Source organism: Cololabis saira, chromosome 4 (assembly GCF_033807715.1).
Source record: "Cololabis saira isolate AMF1-May2022 chromosome 4, fColSai1.1, whole genome shotgun sequence".
In the NCBI taxonomy this organism is placed as follows: domain Eukaryota; kingdom Metazoa; phylum Chordata; class Actinopteri; order Beloniformes; family Belonidae; genus Cololabis; species Cololabis saira.
This window is the reverse complement of record NC_084590.1, coordinates 44,551,662-44,573,687: the sequence shown is the minus strand read 5'-3', so window position 1 is coordinate 44,573,687 and position 22,026 is coordinate 44,551,662. Positions and strand designations below refer to the sequence as shown.

Below are 22,026 nucleotides of genomic sequence, written 5' to 3'. Positions count from 1 at the left end.
ACTAGCTCCCCCAAAGGCTGTGTGCGCCCAACTGTCATTTGGTGAAGTCTGCTGATGAAACAGCTCTCCTGTCTCTGATGTCAGGATCCACATACAGCCACTGGTGTGTCAGATCACATTTGGAACTGAACATTATCAAAACCAAGGAGATGGTGGTGACCTTCTGCGACAGGCATAGGGACATGGCTGCTACAATCACCACCATCATACACAAGCAGCCAGTGGAGTGTGTTGAAGGGTAACAAGTACCAGGGCAACACTAGATCCAACATTGAGGAGTTTCTAAGAAAGTGTAAACAGGAGCAATATCTCCTCAGAAAGCTCACTTCCTCTTGGAGTCAGGAATGATATTTACTGACTTTTTATTATGCATTTCTTTCTTTCATTGAGGGCGTTATCTCATTCCGGTGACAAGCTGGTTCCACTTAATCACCCTGCAGCACAAAAGCCACCTTCAGAGCATTGTCAAGGTGTGCTCTGAAATCATTGGACTGCCCATAAGGACTATGTCAGTTGTATATGACCAGTTAAATTTTATAGCACTTTTCATGCAATAAAATGCAGCACAGAGTGCTAACCATTAAGAACAAACCGACCCCACCCACCGCCGTCCCTACCAACCCTAACCCCTATCAAAGAAAAAACATACCGGTAATAAAAGATTAAAAGAAATAACATGGAAAACATTGCTGGGCACAGAAGACCCAGTTAGGGGATGCTGTCACGTTATCACAGGGAGCTGTCGGCAACGGGAAGCGGCTGCTGGATCCAAGGGCCAGGCTGGTTGGCCAAACACCACCGCTGTAGGATGGATGTATGGACCCCACTACAAGCCAGGAAAGAGTGAACCCTTGGTCCATCGCTACAGCAACTGGAGTTAACAGCCATCCTGCTGTGAAGGACTCCAGTGAGGAAACTAAATATTCCTCACACCCACTTCATCCTTCCTTCTGAGGGGCTACCCCCAAACTTCAGCTCAGATGTCCTGAGGACTCAGACCCAAAGCTGTCTTACTTTTAAACTCTGGACCACACAAACATTCTCACATGTTCACTTTATATTAAAAATAGTTGTTTAAGTGCACTGTATATTTTCTGCTGACGGCATACAGGGTTTTTCTTTTTTTTAATTAGGGCTGTAATATTTCCTTGCTGCTTAACTGTTCACTGCTGCTTCACTGTGCCGTCAAATTACCTCTCAAATAAAGTTAATAGAATTGAACTGATTTGAATAGTGGCTGGACAGGGGGGAGGCAACATACGTCGGCTACAGAATCATGAGCGAGGGTTCCTTTATAATGCAATTCCAGCTCTGAAGTCACTAGGAATTAATGAGGTCCAGGGAAGTTTGTTGGGAAAACTAAATCTTGGCGTTCACATGAAACCTTTTAACAAAATCTTTGTACTCAAGAATACAAAGAATCTGAGGTTTTTGTCTCCAAACTTTGCATCTTCCCTCCACTGTGCTCCCTAAAAATCATGAAGAATAGAGATGTCAAATTTCTTTAGAAATCAAGGTTCAAGTCAGCAGTGTTTTGTAGAAACTCTATGCATTAAGTTGCAATCACAAAGTTGTTGTTGTTGTTGTTGTTAAGGATTAAGTTTATATACAATATAAATACATTCTAAAAATGTTACAAAGTTTAAGTAAAACCACTTGTGATATTTTCCTCTCAGGTTTAATCGAGGTGATCCCGTGGTCTCTGTCCAGTTTTCTGAACGTATCTCGCAGCTGGTTGCCCAAACATGGTCCTGGTGAGCTCCACTATTTTGGTCAGATTCCTGCGCTGACGGACTTCCTTTACAGATACATGTACAAGACCAAATATGTGGCCCTGCATGATATTGACGAGCTCATTTTGCCACAGTCAGTTAACAGGTAACAGTTTCTTAAGTTTTTTTTTTTTTTATTTTAAATTAAAATTACTTTGCATGTTCTCAGTATTAAAAGTTCCCATTGAATGCAAAACCAGGGTTACCGTGGCATAGTTAAATAAAAATAGTTTGGCAAGTCAGACAGATATATATTTAAATGCTACGGTGCTACGCAGAACAAGTCCGTATTAGAGCAAATACGTTCTTGTTGCTTCGATTTTGGTGCCAATTCAAATGCAGCGACGTAACAGACGTTGGCAGCGACGTAATGACGTAGCTCTCCTTAGCACCCCAAGCTATGGAAGAGCAAACCGGTTCTCCAGCTCTGGCCCAGAACCAGCCCTGGAACCGGTTTGGTGGAAAAGGGGAATCAGTGACATTAATCAGTACTGACAATATTTAACTTGGAGAAGCAGCTTATTGTTTCAGCAAACGGGTCATTCACACTGCCAACAACCAATAAGTGCAGAGCCTACTTAATTCATGAGCTTGCCAAAAACAGTTTCTTCTGATTAAAAGGGCATTCACAGAGATTGTGTCATGGGGTGAAAATCCATGTAGGCAATTTTTGGTCAAAGCAATATTGTTTTCTCTATTTAGAAAACAAATTATTAAATTAAAACCTATGAATGCATTCCATGGGACCTTTAGAAATAAGCAATACTTTCTATGTTTTTGGAAAACTTTTTAAAAATGTTTCAAATGTACTTTCAACCGCAGACTTTCTTGATGCATTAAAGCAAATATTGTCCCACCAGCTGGTTGGAGTTGTTGCCAATGCTGGAGAAGCAATATGGTGCAGACAAGTGTTACGCCTTTCAGAACCACGTCTTCCCAAATCACGTCTGGCTGCCTCCTCCAAAACCTCAAGCGCCCCTTCCACAGGGCCACTGGGCAAATGTATCTGGAGTGAACATCCTGGACCACCTGTACCATGAACCCATCATGCGCAACACTAGTGATATCAACTTCAAGATCATCCTAAACCCCCGAATTGTGTTCACCCCGACTGTCCATGGAGTGGTGGCCCCAAAGAAAATCTGCAGGATGATTAATAGGAAAGTAGCACGGCTGTATCACACTAGGTAAGTTTTATGTATGTCCATATGATGGAAAATGTTGTGCTGTCAACACTCAGACTCCGACGCTGTGTGAGCAATAACACAAACCGGATTCAAATTCTTGAACAGAATCGCAAGCTAGCTGCGGTTTTTGGACTCATGGGCTGGAGAAGTTGCAAAGTCGGCTTGGTAGAAATTGTTCATGAATACGTCTGTTTGACGTCGCCATGGGGATGTACCAGACAGACTTCTAGGGCAGAGGTCCCTCTGTGTGTTCAAAACAACCCTGCTTTAAGTTCCATGTTTGACTTCAATGGCTGTGTAGCTGCATCCTGATGTATGCCTTGACTAGCGAAAAGTTGAAATCCCCCAATTTGACGTAGGCAATCAGACTGTATAAAGCATTGGACGAAGCATTCGCTCACATGACCCATCTGTTTCTGGAGAGCGGTTTGGGAGCTGGTTTTTCTTTCTATGCCCACAGCCATGTTGCTCAGCAAGCCAACGGGAACACGCCCACCGCATCTCAAAGTTATCTTTGCTCCCAGCTCCTTCAGCCGAACCCCTCTGAATAAATATATATATATATATATATATATATATATATATATATATATATATATATATATATATATATAATATCTGCAGAGCTGCCGTCACATGTTTACAGTAGAATAAACTGTTTAACACGTTGACTCGACGGCAGAATCAAAAATGACCATCGCGTTTAGCTGATGCTGGTTAATACAAAAGCTCAGTAGCACAACGATTACGAATGAGGAAGTGATAATGGCTACTCATTGGCTGAGCCAACTGTCAATCATACATAAATAAATCTATTGCATGATATAAACTCTCTTGACGTGGTGCAAAAACAATTCACCTCTCAGAGTTGATATGGGTGTCAAAATTAAACGAATAAGACCAAAATGGTTTTTTGAACCAGTTCGTAAACATGTTTGTGCTAAAGTTAGCCCTTTTAACTTGCAGCCAGCTGCTATCGGCCAGTCGAGGAACTGCAACAAGTCTTAGTTCTGCATGAGAGTCCATGAAGTTAAATGGTTGGTGCTCGGAGGCAACGCAACCCACAGCTCATTTCGGCAACAGATGATGTCACTCTACTCAAAGTCTATGGAGAAGGACAGACGATATACGCGACGCTCCCGTGTGAACATGACTTTGCAGGAAATTACATCACAGGAAAACAAAAATTGCACTAGAAAAATAAAAGCTTCCAAAACTATAAATTCACATCACAAATATACATATGAAATAAAACAGTAACAACATTCAAACAGCAGCAAACTCGGTGTCCCCTCATTACATGTGCTGCTGCCTCTCTCTGTTTAAAGGACTGCATGTAAAACACGGTTTGGAAGACGTCCACCCTGCAAGCTGAGGATTCACATTGTTGTATCTCTGCCTTTTTTCTCTGCAGACAGAAGCAACTGGAGCTGAAACCAAAGGAGCTGATTTATGACGGCCGACTGGTGGGCTACAGCGCCCGCCTCACGCCTGCGGTAGATACCGTGCTGAAAGACAACAGACTTCTGCCTCCACAAGTCGGATGCTAGACCATCTATATGTGTGTGTTGAAGGACCGATTTGAATCGTAAACGCTCTCTTTCTATCAGGAAAAACAGATTCAAAATAGAACTTATTGTGATATACTCAAAGTGTGAAAACAACAGTTTTCTGGTCATTGTAAAACATAATCTGTTCATAAATTTGAACTCTGAACAAGTAAACAAATGTAAAATGTCAGCGTGAAATGATTAATTTTAAATTTGACGAGTATCAGTATGTAGTATAAATTCCCTTTGAACTAAGGTTTAGGTATTATAGCGACTATCCTGTCAAACAATTAGCCACTCGGCTGGGTGCGGGACGGGACTTCCTTTTTGACGCGCTCAGCTGATGGATGAGTGAATGAATGAAAAGTACACAGCAACGTCCACTGTCGGGTGAGGTTCCCATTTATTATCCTTACTGTATATTTCCAAGCATGTTTATAGTATGGCAGAACTGTTTATGGAGTGATCTGAATTAATTGTGATGGTGATGGCTGGTAGTAAAGCTGTCTTTAAAGAGCGGTAAAAAACCGTGCGGTCTCCCCGTCACCCATGCATTAATTGGCCGCCCAGAACACCTGCACCTAAATACCAATTGCACCGGTAGTGACGTGGACCCAAACCACCATCTAACCTAAGTGACAACCTAAGTGACAACTTGTAAATAAACAAAAAGACTGAAATAAGCAGACAAATAATGGCTCCTACAGGTATTTTGCTCTCTATATTTACCGACACAAAAATTGTATGCAATGATGAAAGGTTAATTTTTTTGTTTTTGCATCTAAATAACATCTTTTACTCAGTTTCCATTCATTATGATACTTATATACTAATTTATTCCTACTCGGGGTCCCGGGATCTGCTGGAGTCTGTCCCGGCTCTCCATGAGAGGAAGTTGCATCCTGGTCGGGTCACCGGGCCACAGTTGGGCCTTGCATGGAATTTATTTTGTAAAAAAGTAAAAATATATATGCCTTCAATGCTAAAACGTATTTCAATATTAGATTAAGTTCTTTTGTCTTTTTTGTCGACTGGTTTTTAATATGACTTTTTCATCAGCGTCTTTATAGGTCTTTATTTTCCAGATTAAACGCTTTGTCCTCCAGACCTCATTGCTCATAAATTTGTCTAGTGTTAAACCTTTTGTTGCTGTTTTATGTTTTTTATTACAGAATCTACATGAAATGGTCAAAAATTTGTCAAACTTATTGATTCCTGGTCTTGAAGAGAATTCCAAATTGTTTTTATTGCCTTTATTTAACCAGGTCAGTCCTGTTGAGACACAATGACCTATTTTCCAAGGGAAGCCTGGCCAAGACAACAGCATAGGAAAGTTGCAGCTATAACAAGACACAAAGGAATCACACAGCAACACAGATAAAATAATTTACAGAATAAAAGCATCTAAAGCTCCGGATTCCCATTAAAACAAGAACAAGTGCGGTATGAAGATGCTCCGATTTCTCTCGCACTGTGTTTTAGAGATACAAGGTGGATGAGCTCCTTTAACTTTAGAGTTTTCTGCAACGCAGTCCAAGCAGCAGGCGCAGCATTCTTAAAGCAGTGCTTACTCTGGGCATGTTTCATAAATAAAACTCGTTGGAACACAAGCGGTAATTGATTGGTCATTGGGAGAAATAATAAAATAAATAGTGGGGGAACAGACTCAAGTCAGCTTTATAAGTACAAATATGCCCATGTTTAAGGCGGCATGATGCCAGAGATGGCCACTCTACTGGAGTATGAGGTGCAGTGGTGAGTGAGGGCTTTACAACCAGGGACAACCCTTGAGGCACCAGGATACACAGTGTCCAGAGACATATGTAGGAGGTCACCATAATCAAGCACAGGCTGGAAAATGGCAGCAACCAACTTTTTCCTGGTAGAAAAAGAAAAGCAACATCCGTGATGGAAAAAGAATCCCAGTTTCAATCTCGTTTTTTTTTTTTTTTTTTACCAGGTTTTCTACATGTGGTTTAGAAGAAAGCTGATCATCAATTAAAATGCTGAGATACGAGTAATAGGTCAGAAGTTCAATATCACACTCTTGTAATGACAAAATCCTGGGAGGAGACAGATGCTTCCCTGCCATTGTAAAATATCATCAGTTTATTTACAATTCAAATCTAATCCAATGTCGGTTAAAGACTATTTAACATCCATATTTAATTGTACTGCTTTATTTCTTATATTTAAAGTACTAAGTAGCACATGATTTTCTTTTTCCTGGCTTCATCTTTGTAAGTGAATTAGGACACAGTGAAAAGATCTTTGTTTTCACTATGATCAGAGACTGTTTAATAGCTTTTGCACGTGACTGCACACCCCTGCTCCCTCGGCTGCGGGATGACTGGAAGTCAGACGTGCATAATTAATGCGCCATCGTGGATGTGCTGCAGTGTCATGTTCTCTCCACTAGAGGTCAGACTTGCTCGGTTTTTCCAGCTCAACTGTTTGACCCACAAAACTGCTGAGCCTGTTTTCTGCATCAGTCATTGGGGGGTAACAAGCATAAGACCGGGGTTACCAGCTATGAAAAAAAAATAAAATAAAGTCAATGCCACAGTTCTACCTTATTTGGGGACATATTTAGGGGACAATGTTAAATCTAATTCGTTGTGAATGAAAGAGGCTGTAACCTCTGGGTCGGATATTTGGGATTTCACTCCGACACACATTTGACTTCAGCCAGAAAAAATAATATAAGACAGAAACAAAAGAAAAAATAGATCAAATAATGGTGGTAATGGTTGGAGTTGGCAGCGTCACCAAACTGAATCAACATCTTTGTGGATTTTAATGTTATGAAATTATAGTCTGTCTAGTTGAAAAAAACACGGGAGCTAATTAAAATAAACAAGGTCCAGGTGCAGGATAATACCAGTTTGATCAACGGGGGTCAGGTTTGGTTGGAGTCTCTCAGACATGGGCACAACATGTCCGTCTCAGACGCTCAGCTCGACATCTAATCTAACAGCTTCCGAATCTGTGCATACATGTGCACGGCCTTGGTTAGAAAACCCACACATGTGGAGCAGCAGAACAAACGGCATGTAAGTCTTGTGGTTAGACCTTCAGAAACGGCGTCCCACTGGTGTTTCTCAAGTCCTCCCCGGGTCATGTGACGTCTCCTGCCGGCGTCCTGGTTTCACAAATATCTCCGTTACTGACGGAAAGGAACCATCTACCTCTGCAGGTGAGTGGAAAATAACGTTTGTCCAATCCAATGGGTTTGAGATTAGATGTGAAACAGTAAAATTAGAGCGGTCAGGCTTCAAAGATGTCAGGTTTTACATTATTTCAGCTCACCAAAGAAAAAAGAAATGGACACGTCCATGTTTCTTACTTGGGGGGGGATTTAATATAGTGAAATAGTACGGTTCTGTTGTTGGGGAGATAAGAACCAGAGGTTAGAACCTAGTCTGACGTCAGTCTGACACCTGGAGCCAGCGCTACCGTGGATGCAGGTGTGTTTCCTGCTGCGTGGATGTTTGAAAGTGTTCATGATGCCAGTCTCTGCCCTGCTGTATTAGTTTAGGTTGAAGAATGTAAATACCAGCTCAATTCAAAAGCCCCGACGATGGAAACATAAAGACCTGCAGGGAAGCGGCGCTGTGGTGAAGCGAGGCTCAAAGGGAAACATATAAATCACTGTGAGCTGTGTAAGCGCTGAGATCTTTGTTGTGTGAATCAGTCACTTTACGGCACTGTGACCTCTAATTCCGAGGTGAGATCTGCCTCCGAGGACGGGATGGTTTATGTGTGAACAGCACAGGTTTAGACGGCGCATGCAAACACAACTTTCTCCCGTGTCCTGCAGTTCTGAGCTGCCAGATGCTCTAGTGACATCACTTTCCCAGAGCCTGTCGGACTGAAGATTAGGCAAACACAGTCGTTGCAAGGACTACTCCGACCTTGCAGCACTGGAAAGACGGTGCATGACCTGCATACGAAATTCCCCAATGTCCCCTAGGGTTCCCCGTCGCCGGGGGCCTTCCTGTCTCATGAGAAGTTTTTAATTTACTTTTGGTTGGTGCATTTGAGGCTGAAAAGTTCTGTTTTAATAATCATCCTGCATCCTCTGGTTCCATGTGGAGTAAAAGACCCTCTAAGGAGACTCAGAGACATACAGAGAGGATGGTTGTCGACACCCAGGATTTCAAAGGGGACATCCAGGCAGATTGCATAAGAGGAAACATTAGATTTGTGACATCCACCAGAGTATCAGCTGTAGCTCAGGTGCACAACAACCGTGTGAATATTGGAGAAGGTGAACTAAAATCTACTTATATAAGAGCAGTGAGGGCTTCCGGCTTAGCTGTACATGGGGTGAGACGTGATTAGCGGAGCTCCTGCAGAGTTAATTTTAATTCAACATTTATAGGCACTTTTTGCATCACTCCCACGGCTTTGGTTTTAACTAAATTATTTTCAACGCGGTTACTTCGACAACTTACCACGGAAATGCCTCCAAAGTCCTTCAAAGCGGGGAATAACCCTCCAGCTAACCCGCGGCCTGCTGCTCATGCCGTCTCCTCGCCCCGCGGTGATTCTCCTCCTCCGGAGAGCACCTGCGCTGCGCAGGTTCCAGCTGCGGAGTTCAGCCGGCTTAAAACCGAACTCCTCTCCGCTCTCCGCAATGATGTTGCAGCTATATTTCGGTCAGAGCTTCAGGCAGCACTTACCGAGAATTTAACGTCCATTAAGTCCGAGCTACTTTCTCTTAAAGCCGATCTTTCTGGCAGTATTTCATCCATGAAGGCGGACGTCGCGGGTCTCGCGACCACGGTCGCTGGGATGGAGCTGTCCGTCTCAAGCTGCTCAGACGACATCGTTGCTCTCCAGAAAAAAGTGGATCACTTGTCGAAAGAATATGTGAGGCTGGAGGACAGATGCGAGGATTTGGAGTCAAGGTCTCGTCGGCAGAACGTACGGATTATTGGCGTCCCGGAGGAGGATCCTGACTCTTCATCTGCAGCCGGTGTTTCCAGGCTATTGGCGGAAGCCTTCTCCCTCGACGCAGAGCCGGTGGTGGATAGAGCCCACCGCACCCTCATGCCGAGACCGAAGACCGGGGAGCGGCCCCGCGCAATAGTGGCAAGGCTCCATTATTACACCGACTGCGCTGACATCCTGAGAAAGGCGAGAGAGCGGCAGCGGATAAAAGTCCGGGGTATGAGCATCTCCGTGTTCCCGGACCACACAGCCAAGACAGCGCGGGCGCGCGCTGCCTTTAATGACGTGCGCCGTCAGCTGCGGGAGATTGAAGGAGTCCGGTATGGATTGCTGTATCCCGCACGGCTGCGTGTAACCCATGATGGCCAGCAACGTGACTTCACGTCGCCAGATGAAGCCCTGGCATTCATCAGGAAAATAAAAAAAGTGACTACCAGCTAGTTTTCTGGGACGATTTATCCAGCTTGATGTCCGTGCGGGACTCTGGCCCGGGGTGAGTGACTGAGTCAATTCAGAAAATGGGACTTTATGTCGTAATTTTTTATTTTTTATTTTTTATTTATTTATTAATTTTTTTTTCTTTTCTCTTCTAACTATCAATGGGAACAACACCGTTTTAAATTGATGGCCTAATCATTTCTCTGGTATGATGCCTTGATAAGAAAATATGCACGCACCCCTGTCTTTTCTTAAATTGTGTGCATGTGTGTGCGTGTCTGTGTGGGTGTGTGAGTGCATATATGTATATATTATTGTTCTATAGGCCAAAGGTCTCCTTAATTTACGTTTGTTGTTACCCTGACAAGACAGCGATCGTCAGAATGCCTCAGATTGATGGTTTCATATGCCTCATATTTTATTTTTTATTTTTTTTTAAGGTTTTAACTCTGCAGGAGCTAATTTTGTTCTTGTTTTTGTATTTAGCTTTATAGTCGAAAGCATCTCTTTTCGAGAATGGCTTCCTTTGAAGCCAGCACGGCTGTTTCCATCGTTTGGGGATGGGATCATCTAATGTGCGTTGGGTGGGTGGGCGGGGGTTATGGGATGTTGGCTTTTTGTCTCTGTAGGTATGTATATACTCCTGAGTTTTGTTTGTTTTGGTTTTCCCTTTTACCTCTTTTCCTTATATCTCCTCTGGTGGTGGGTGAGTCGGTCTTATTTTCTCTCAGAGAATGCCTATGAACGATCATAATCTGCGCAAGCCTGATACTGGATCAAACATTACATTCACTAGCTGGAATGTGAAAGGTGTGAATAATCCAATTAAGCGATCAAAGATTTTTTCACATTTGAAACGCTTGGACACTGACATAGCTTTCCTTCAGGAAACTCATTTGCGAAATAAAGATCATTTCAGACTCAAACGAGCTTGGGTGGGTGATATTTTTCATTCAAATTTTGATTCTAGGTCTAGAGGAGTAGCAATTTTGATCAACAAAAGAGTCAATTTCTCCGTCTCCAGGACAATATCCGATAAGAATGGTAGATATCTTATTGTTGCGGGCACTCTATACTGTAACCCTGTATTGTTGGTGAATATATATGCCCCTAATTTTGATGACCCCAATTTTACGGATAGGCTGTTTGGCAACCTCCCTTTCTTAAATACGCATATTACAATACTGGGCGGTGATCTGAATTGTGTTATTAATCCTTCTTTGGACCGTTCGAATCCTCGTACTTTGACTCAATCCTCTATGTCAAAATCTATTACCGATTTTACAGTCAAGAACGGGCTTGTTGATCCGTGGAGGGTCTCACATCCTGGAGATAAGGAATTCTCTTTTTTTTCTCAAGTACATCAGTCATATTCACGTATTGACTATTTTTTTGTTGATGGCTCTCTTCTCCCCAAAGTTACTTCTGTCGTATACCACCCAATTGTTATTTCGGATCACGCCCCTCTAACTTTGAATATAACATGGTCTGAGCGCCCCCGTTTTTCTTCTCCCTGGAGGTTTAATCCATTGCTTTTATCCGACGATGCATTTAATGTTTCTATATCTGCTTCAATAGATGATTTCATTGCATTAAACAAAACAGATTCTACCAGTTTTTCGCTAGTATGGGAATCACTCAAAGCATATTTGCGAGGACAGATTATCTCTTATTCAGCATACGCCAGTAAAATCCGCAGGGCTAAATTACAGGAGCTCACATCTAAAATTCAGGACACAGACAGACTAAACTCAGTTAACCCGAGTCCGAGTTTACTGAAACAACGGCTTGATTTGCAGTCAAAATTCGATCTTATAGCGACTGCCGATTCTGAACGGCTCCTATTACGCGCTCATGCCAACTATTATGAACACGGCGATAAACCAAGCAGGTTATTGGCTCACCAATTAAAAAGGCAAGCAACGTCGAGACTGATTCCCAGCATTAGAGATTCTAATGGCACACTTACCACCGATCCAATCGCCATCAACACAATTTTTAAATCATACTACTCCTCTCTCTATGAGTCAGAATCTCCACTTGACACAGCAGAAATGACCTCCTTTCTTGATAATATCACTGTCCCTACTATTAATTTGGATGTGGCTAATGGCCTCGATGCTCCTTTCAGCTTGCAAGAAATTGCTGCCGCCATTGAAGCTACGCAAAGCAACAAGGCCCCTGGTCCCGATGGGTTCGGAGCTGAGTTTTTCAAAAAATTCAAAGACAAATTAGCCCCCCTTTTACTTTCAATGTACAATGAGTCCCTTGATCATGGCTCATTGCCTCCCTCTTTAATGCAGGCGTCTATTGCCCTCCTTTTGAAGAAGGACAAGGACCCTGAATCATGCACTTCTTATAGGCCCTTGTCTTTACTGAATGTAGATGTCAAAATTTTAGCCAAAGCACTAGCAATTCGTCTTGATAAGATCCTTCCTAGCATCATATCTGAGGAGCAGAATGGTTTCATCAAGGGACGCCAGCTCTTCTATAATGTTCGTACACTTCTTAATGTGATTCTCTCTAAAGATTCTTCTCCACTCCCTGAAGTTGTTATCGCAATTGATGCTGAGAAAGCTTTTGATCATGTCGAATTTAACTATCTTTTTGCAACACTTCATAAATTCGGATTTGGACACAGGTTTATATCGTGGATTAGACTTCTTTACACTTCCCCTCAGGCCAGCATTCACACCAATGACAACTACTCCACTTATTTTACATTATCACGTGGCACGAGACAGGGCTGCCCTCTCTCCCCTTTGCTATTCGCTCTATCCGTCGAACCACTTTCAATTGCTTTAAGAACTCTTCCTCTATTTCGCGGAGTCTCTAGGTCCAATGTGGAACTTAAATTGTCACTTTATGCAGACGACCTCCTTTTATATGTATCTGACCCTTTAACCAGCATTGCACCAATATTATCTCTGTTGAAGAATTATGGATCCTTCTCCGGCTATAAGGTCAATCTTCACAAGTGTGAATGCTTCCCCATAAACTCCTCTGCTTTACAACTCAAACAATCTGATATCCCCTTTAAACTCAAGCCGTCAGGCTTTAGATACTTAGGGATTAATGTGACCCGCACTCTGCCCTCTCTTTTCACCGCTAATTTTTCCTCACTGGTAACTCGAGTGAAGGCGGACTTACAGAGGTGGAACTCCCTACCATTGTCACTGATAGGAAGAATTAACACAGTGAAAATGACTGTATTGCCTAAATTTCTTTTTTTGTTCCAATGCACTCCTTTATTTCTACCAAAATCTTTTTTTAAATCACTTGACCAAATTGTTTCCAACTTTTTATGGGCCGGTAAGACACCCAGAGTGAGGTATTCGCTTCTCCAAAAATTTAAATTTAATGGGGGTCTAGCACTACCAAACTTTATGCTTTACTATTGGTCAGCGCATATTCACAAACTAATTTATTGGCTTCAGTCTCCTGAGTTATTATGGTGCAGATTGGAGGCTCAGTCACTCTCTTCATCCTCTGTAACGGCCCTACTCTCCTCCTCTTTACCATTGAATCCCTCTAAGTTTACAAATAGCCCTGTGGTGCTTTCCTCCCTTAAGATTTGGTCACAGTTTAGGCGCCACTTTAAATTTGCTTCTCCATCCATCTATACACCTGTTACTAAGAATCATCTGTTCCCTCCATCACTAATAGACACCACTTTTATGATTTGGTACAGCCGGGGCATTAAGCACTTCAGGGATCTATATAAGGATGGTATCTTTTCCACATTTTCAGATCTGAGGTCAAAGTTCAATTTGCCTGCCTCCCATTTGTTTCGCTACTTCCAGCTTCGACACTGCGCCTCTGCTCTGTTTCCATGCTTCCCTTCCCTTCCTGCTAACCAACCGTGGGATGATCTTCTAACAATGAAACTCAGTCAAAAGTCTCTGATATCTAAGATATATGCACTGTGTATGACATTTGATGATCATTCTGTAGATAAAGCTCGGGAGGGTTGGGGACGAGAGTTGGGCCTTGACTTCACAGGGGAGCTGTGGGATAAAGCTATCCGTAGCATACGATCTAGCACGCCTTGCGCTAGATTTGAACTTATTCAATTTAAGGTGCTGCATAGAGCCCACCTATCAAAATCCCGATTATCGGAAATATATCCGAATGTTGCAGACCTATGCGACAGATGCCAGGGTTCTCCATGCAATTTAAGTCATATGTTTTTCTCCTGTCCTAGGTTACAGAAATTTTGGAGTGATTATTCTGTGATCATGTCTAAAGTTCTGGGTAAAAAAGTTGTTATGGCCCCTCTCTTAGCAATATTCGGACTCACTGTTGACTCCTCACATATCAGCCCCACACAGTCAGAAGTATTGGCTTTCACATCCCTTTTAGCAAGACGTCGTATCTTACTTCTATGGAAATCCCCCAAGTCCCCGTCTATTTCTATTTGGCTTAGTGATGTTATGTTTTTTCTTAAATTGGAGAAGGTGAGATACTCTTTAAAAGGCAACGCAGCTAAATTCGTTCGCAAATGGCAATCTTTCATAGACCACTTTACCGCGTTGAAGACTCTACCCACCGACTGACCCCCCCCCTCCCTTAATTTTCTTTTCATCTCCTTAATTTGTTTTTTTTTATTATGTTTTATTTATTTCCAGTTAATGGGATATCACTTATGGGCATCTACATTCACCACTGCATTTGTTTTTTGTATGCATTTTTGCTCATACATTACTTTCCTCCTTTGATCATTTCTTGCTCATCTGTTTATTTATTATTTAACGCTACAGAGACTCTGTTCCTTAGTTAGGTTTTGTGTGTTTAAAAAAAAAAAAAAAAAAAAAGGAGACAATGTATAATGCGTGTGTTTGACTACAGATTTCCATGTTTTCATTGTATGTTGTTTCCTATAAAAAGATCAATAAAAAAAAAAAAAAAAAAATATAAGAGCAGTGAGGATGTTGTGTGCAGCGCTGACGCCTCTGCTGCACCTTAATGTTGTCCACCTGTGTCTCAATGCCCGTCTATTTATTACCTCACCACATGCAGCCTTCCTTTGCCAGTTTGTCTTTATCCCTTGTGCTCAGCAGTCCAGCCTCTGCCTTTTGTCTTCCCGTGATCCTTGACCGAGCTTACCTCTGTTTTTGGACACCTCAGCCTGGAAACCTAGTTTGCGTGCCGACCCTGGACTGTAGTAAAGGTTTATTGAGTCTTGTCACTGAGTCCTTCCCCTTCTCCCGCATGACCGAAGGTTTTAGGAGAAACATATTAAGTAAAGAGGGTTAGAGATTAATCACTAAAAACAGGAAGTCTATGAACCAGTGAGAAGTTCGGGCCCACTTTGGTTTGTAGGCAGAGCCGGATTAACGCAAAGGCAAACTAGACATGTGCCTAGGGCCCGATTGACAGGGGAGGGGCCCAGACAGAGGGACAAAAAAAAATATATATATATATATATTTTTTATTTTTTTTTTGTCTGCACACATATTAATAGTTGATACCATGCCGGTAAAAACCTAAGGCATACTATATTTAGTATATATATATATATATATATATATATATATATATATATATATATATATATATATATATATATATATATATATATATATATATATATATATATATATATATATACGCATACACCCCCCCCCCATCCACTGCCAATCCAGGAAGCAGGAACGGAGGCACACGTACTGCAAATTGTATTGGTCTTTGTAGATTTGACTTCTTATTTAACTATTCAATTTAATCAACACATTTAATTAAGATTTTCTGCAAAATGCAATAGCTTAAAACATTTATCATATTTTACTCTGTTTACATAGCAATGCTGACACCTATTGGTGATTTACTGGTACTAATACCTTAACAATGACACTCGCAATCGATAAGATAAGGATAATTTAATAGCATTTACATGCTATGTAAAATGTGAATTAACTTTTATTAGTAACTTTGGTAAGTTTAAGATTTCAATTCATAAATAACATCGATGGAGGGGGGCCCAAAAATCACAGTCTGCCTAGTGTAGTCCATTTATTTAATCCGGCTCGGTTTGTAGGACTGGCTCTAAACAACGTTTAAATGTGAATAACGTTTTATGCAAGCTTCTTTTTTTAGGGGCTGCGGTGCAACTCCAGAGCAATGGGGGTCAGACTCTTCAAGATGATCCATGCAAACACAATCTGACACAGTTTAAAAAGACAATTGTTACTAACAAAATAAACATTGTGGGTTTTGAATTGACGGGGAAAAACATGCATAACAGGTTCTATAAATTCTATAAATTAGTAAAAAATAATAATTATGATAATAACAATAAATTACTTTTGGAGCCTGTAAAGAAGTAAACTTTGCATATTTAAGAAAATAGACTGACACCTGGAGCCAGCCAAGAGTTTCTGGTTTGATAAACATTTTATAAACTCAGAATCTGTGACTTTAAAACTCACAAATTTGAGGAAAACAGAAACCTATAACATCTGGCTTTATGAAATTTCACAACTGTGGTTAAATGTAATTTTAGTGTTTTATGCAAGCTTCTTTTTTAGGGGAGCGCAATGGGGGTCAGACCATTCAAGATGATCTGTATTCACCAAATCAATGAGTGGATGTGCCAGAATCTTCTCCAGCTAAATGCAGAAAAAACAGAGGTGATCATTTTTGGCCCTAAAAATGAAAGGGTAAAGATCAGCGCTCACTTTGGCTCCATGTCATTAACAGCTACAAATCAAGCCAGAAACCTGGGTGTAATTATTGACTCAGACCTGAACTTCAACAGCCATCTAAAGTTTATCACTAAATCTGCCTATTACCAGCTGAAAAACATTGCTAGAATTAAGGGGATTCTGTCTAAACAAGACATGGAAAAACGTATTCATGCATTCATTTTCAGTAGGTTGGATTATTGCAATGGCATCTTTACAGGCCTTAACAAGAAATCTATCAGGCAGCTGCAGCTGATCCAGAGCGCTGTCGCCAGAGTCCTTACAAACACCAGGAAACTGGACCACATTACACCGGTCATGAAATCACTGAACTGGCTTCCAGTGAGTCAAAGGATAGAGTTTAAAATCTTACTGCTGGTCTACAAAGACCTGAATGGTCTTGGACCAAAATACATGGTTGATCTGTTAGTCCCTATGAAGCTCCCTGTAGCACCCTATAATGTAATAATTTCCTGAAAATTAACGCCTGAAAATGTAATAAAATTTGCACTTAACTCAATCGAAAATGTAATAAAATCCAATAATGTAATAATTTCACCAATAATGTAATAAAATATCCTGACTGATATTGTAATAACATTTTTACCAATAGTGTAATACCTTATTACATAATTGGGAATTTATTACATTTTCAGGTGGGTCTTTTTTTTCTTTTCCAAAACTGATAATGTAATACTTTACAAATAATGTAATATATGTTCATTTTCAGTCCAGAGTTCTACATTTTGTGTTTTAAGTATTTAAGAATGTTATATACGCTGGATTTGAAACAACTGAATGACTATTGGGTTAAATTGCAGACTTTGAGTACCATGTAATAAATTCCCAATAACATAGTAAGGTATTACATTATTGGTAAAAATGTTATTACAATATCCGTCAGGATATTTTATTACATTATTGGGGAAGTTATTACATTATTGGGTTTTATTACATTTTTGATTGAGTTAAGTGCAAATTTCATTACATTTTCAGGCGTTATTACATTTTCAGGAAATTATTACATTATAGGGTGCTTCACTCCCAGACCCCTGAGGTTCATCTGGATCTGGTTTGTTGTGGTTCCAGAACCAGAACCAAGCAAGGCGAGGCAGCGTTCAGTTATTCTGCTCCTCACCGGTGGAACAAACTTCCTGTAGACCTGAGGTCTGCTCCAACTGTCAGCTCCTTCAAATCGGGCCTAAAAACGTTTACTGAAGCGTACTCTTAAATTAAATACTTACCTGCTGTACTCAACTGCCCTTATTTTTAACAGCTTGTGCTTTTTATTATTTTACTTCTTTTCTTATCATCTTATTCATAATTTTATTCAATCTTATTTGTTATTTACTGTCTAATTATGTCTTGCCGCTTTTAATGTCAATGTAAAGCACTTTGAATTACCTTGGGTTGAATTGTGCTATAGAAATAAACTTGCCTTGCCTTAAATGATAAAAACAGTTTTTATAAATACTATAAAACACTACTGAGCTACTGAATGACTCAGCGCCTTTTGCTGATGTCAGAGCGTCAAAGGCTTGCTTGTGGTAGTCACGAAGAAGTTAATGTCTGTCCTTTATCAAGTATAATAAAGTAATTAGAAAAGCCCCGCCTCCCATCTGTTGACTCTTGTTTCAGATTTACAAAAAAAGATCTTGGTTCTCCGATTTTCAGTTTTGATTCCTGAAACGTTCAGTTCAATTACAACATACAGGAGTTGATAAAGTCACCGTAAAGATGAAGTCGGGGGTCTAAAAATCATGATTGCAATAAAAAATAATTTGAAAAAAGTTTAGTTTCCCTTTGATTTTGTGAAGGGAGTCCTGACACGGTGTTATCTGTCACGGGTTGTAAAATCACCTGATAATGATCAGCTGAACTTTACTGTCCCAATACGTAGAAATGATTGAATGGTCGTTACTTATGTGTGTTTGCCGGCATGCTGAGAAATATAAAGTTTTCTGACCCTGCAAAGAGGAATTTCTTCTGAATTTCTTTCTCTGTAATAAACGATCAAGGCATTCTTCCGAAACAGTAAAGGGCATGTTTGGTGTTTATTTCATGGAGGAGAGTCCTTACAGCAGCACATGTTTTAGTTTTTGAAGCTGTTGCGATAAGATCATATTTCCTATAATCATAATTACATGTAAGTAGAGTAACTCAGTGATCTGAGTAAGTGGACCATCATTCACATTCTGGAGGACTTATCCAGCCAATAAAGCCACTTTTGTCGTTGTTATATATCAATCTTTTGATCTGCCACATTAATGTAATGAATTTAAAGGAAAACACCTCAAGTTGAGGGCTTTTCTAAGCAATTTTTAGGTGGGATTAAAAAAGAGATTCATTAATTACAGATCTTAATTAATTAATATCAATTTTTTTAATTGTCTGAAAGCACTAATAAATGTATAACGTTAAAGTTGTTAATGCTGGAGAGAATGAAAATGAATCCGAAAGCTTATTCGGAGATGCATCCTGCTCGACAGAACACTGACCGGGAAGTCTGATCCTGTGACGTGTTGGCTGGTTCTTAGTGTTTTGAGGACTCTGAAGTGTTAGCAGAGCAGTTTCTGGACTACCTCAGACGAGAGAGGGGAAAGATGGGAAAAAAGATGAGTAGAGCTGCCGCTGCTGTTTCCTTCAGACGTCAGTTCAAGGACAAGACGAGCCGTTGTGCCAGATCTCACCGTCCATCACTGTTTGATCCAAAGTGGACCTACTGGAGCAGAGGTGTATAGTAACAAAGTAGATGTACTTTGTTACACTACTTAAGTCGTTTTTTTGAAGATTTGTACTTTACTTGCGTTTTTTTTTAATTAGGACTTTTACTTTTACTTCACTACATTTAAAAGTTAAAAATATACTTTTACTTTGTTACTTTGACATTTCCCACCTCGTTACTCATTACAAATTAAGATAATCAAAGAATTATATTTAGCAAGAAGGACAGTTTATTTTTGGTGTTGTATTCTATACCACATTTCATTCACCTGAAAGTGAAATAAAAAAACAAGGGAAGGATTTTTTTACTCAAGTATCAAAAGTAAAAGTACAAGTATTTTATTGTATGATGAAAAGAAGCAACATAACCAAGGGAATTTTTGGTTGTGTTGCTTCTTTTCATGCGTACAATAAAATACTTGTACTTTTACTTTTGATACTTGAGTATATTTTTTCACAAGATACTTTTGATACTTAAGCTACTTTAAGACTTTTACTCAAGTAATTTTCTTATGGGTGACTTTAACTTTTACCAAAGTCTTTTTCAGTTATGATATTTCTACTTTTACTTAATTATTTTTTTCAAGTACCAGTACTTTATACACCTCTGTACTAGAGTACAATGTAATCTGAAGACGGGTCACGGGTCTTCCAACAGAATGACGACCCTAAACATATGGAGCCAAATCATATGGAGCCAAATCAGGGCCAAAAGTTTTGCTAATTTGAAAATAAAATTTGAACCTGAAATTTTTTTTTTACAGTTTCAGTTTTATTTTTTTCAGTATCAGATCTTTTTTTCAGTTTCAAATCTTTTTATTTCAGTTTCAAATCTTTTTTTCAGTTTCAAATCTTTTTTTTTCAGTTTCACGTCTTTTTTTTCAGTTTCACGTCTTTTTTTTCAGTTTCACTTCTTTTTTTTTCAGTTTCACTTCTTTTTTTTTCAGTTACAATTTTTTTTTTCAGGTTCAGACTTTTGGCCCGGATCTGGCGTAGGGGGCGTGGCATCAACTGAGAGGGGCGTGGCATCATGAGTGACAGCAGAACAGTGAAAGCGGAGGACGTTCCTCACTCATGTTGCCTTCAGGAAACGTAGGTTGCAGAAGTTATCAGTAGAAGAATGAATCAACACTGTATATACACAGTATTCACGTGATTTGCAGTGGAAAAAACGGATACTAGTGACACATTTCTGTTTAAAAAGCTGTTTTAGACCGTACTTGGTAGTATGTAGAAGTGGGAAATGTCAAACTTTAAAGTGTGGCTGTTGAACTGTACAGTCTGGCATAGTTTATTGCTTTTATACTGCGATTGGTGCCAAGTACGGTCTAAAACAGCCTTTCAAACAGAAATGTGTCACTAATATCAGTTTTTTCCACTGCCAATCACGTGAATATAGTGTATATACAGTGTTGATTCATACTTCTACTGATAACTTCTGCAACCTACGTTTCCTGAAGGCAACATGAGTGAGGAACGTCCCCAACCTTCTCTGTTCTGCTGTCACTCATGATGCCACGCCCCTCTCAGTTGATGCCACGCCCCCCACGCCAGATCCGGGCCAAAAGTCTGAACCTGAAAAAAAAATTTGTAACTGAAAAAAAAAGAAGTGAAACTGAAAAAAAAAGATGTGAAACTGAAAAAAAAAGACGTGAAATATGGAGCCAAATCAGGGCCAAAAGTTTTGCTAATTTGAAAATAAAATTTGAACCGTTTACAGTTTCAGTTTAATTTTTTTCAGTATCAGATCTTTTTTTCAGTTTCAAATCTTTTTTTTTCAGTTTCACGTCTTTTTTTTTCAGTTTCACATCTTTTTTTTTCAGTTTCACTTCTTTTTTTTTCAGTTACAAATTTTTTTTTCAGGTTCAGACTTTTGGCCCGGATCTGGCGTGGGGGGCGTGGCATCAACTGAGAGGGGCGTGGCATCATGAGTGACAGCAGAACAGAGAAGGTTGGGGACGTTCCTCACTCATGTTGCCTTCAGGAAACGTAGGTTGCAGAAGTTATCAGTAGAAGTATGAATCAACACTGTATATACACTATATTCACGTGATTGGCAGTGGAAAAAACTGATATTAGTGACACATTTCTGTTTGAAAGGCTGTTTTAGACCGTACTTGGCACCAATCGCAGTATAAAAGCAATAAACTATGCCAGACTGTACAGTTCAACAGCCACACTTTAAAGTTTGACATTTCCCACTTCTACATACTACCAAGTACGGTCTAAAACAGCTTTTTAAACAGAAATGTGTCACTAGTATCCGTTTTTTCCACTGCAAATCACGTGAATACTGTGTATATACAGTGTTGATTCATTCTTCTACTGATAACTTCTGCAACCTACGTTTCCTGAAGGCAACATGAGTGAGGAACGTCCTCCGCTTTCACTGTTCTGCTGTCACTCATGATGCCACGCCCCTCTCAGTTGATGCCACGCCCCCTACGCCAGATCCGGGCCAAAAGTCTGAACCTGAAAAAAAAAATTGTAACTGAAAAAAAAAGAAGTGAAACTGAAAAAAAAAGAAGTGAAACTGAAAAAAAAGAAGTGAAACTGAAAAAAAAGACGTGAAACTGAAAAAAAAAGACGTGAAACTGAAAAAAAAAGATTTGAAACTGAAAAAAAGATTTGAAACTGAAATAAAAAGATTTGAAACTGAAAAAAAGATCTGATACTGAAAAAAATAAAACTGAAACTGTAAAAAAAAAATTTCAGG

The 22,026-nt window shown here is 40.1% G+C and overlaps 1 protein-coding gene across 3 annotated transcripts in view; it reads left to right on the top strand.

The window, feature by feature from the left end:
- The window catches only part of LOC133442030 (uncharacterized), a 38,320-nt gene extending 32,243 nt beyond the window's left edge, over positions 1–6,077 (top strand). For 2 of the 3 annotated variants that reach the window (XM_061719909.1, XM_061719910.1), the window contains 4 exons: positions 1,677–1,878; positions 2,633–2,959; positions 4,374–4,771; positions 5,217–6,076. In XM_061719909.1, coding sequence (XP_061575893.1) covers positions 1,677–1,878; positions 2,633–2,959; positions 4,374–4,509 — 665 coding nt within the window. In that variant the 3' untranslated portion in view covers positions 4,510–4,771; positions 5,217–6,076. Of the gene's footprint in view, positions 1–1,676; positions 1,879–2,632; positions 2,960–4,373; positions 4,772–5,216 lie in introns of all 3 variants that reach the window. The other variant, XM_061719911.1, reaches the window with a different exon arrangement.
- Positions 6,078–22,026: the final 15,949 nt, after the last annotated feature.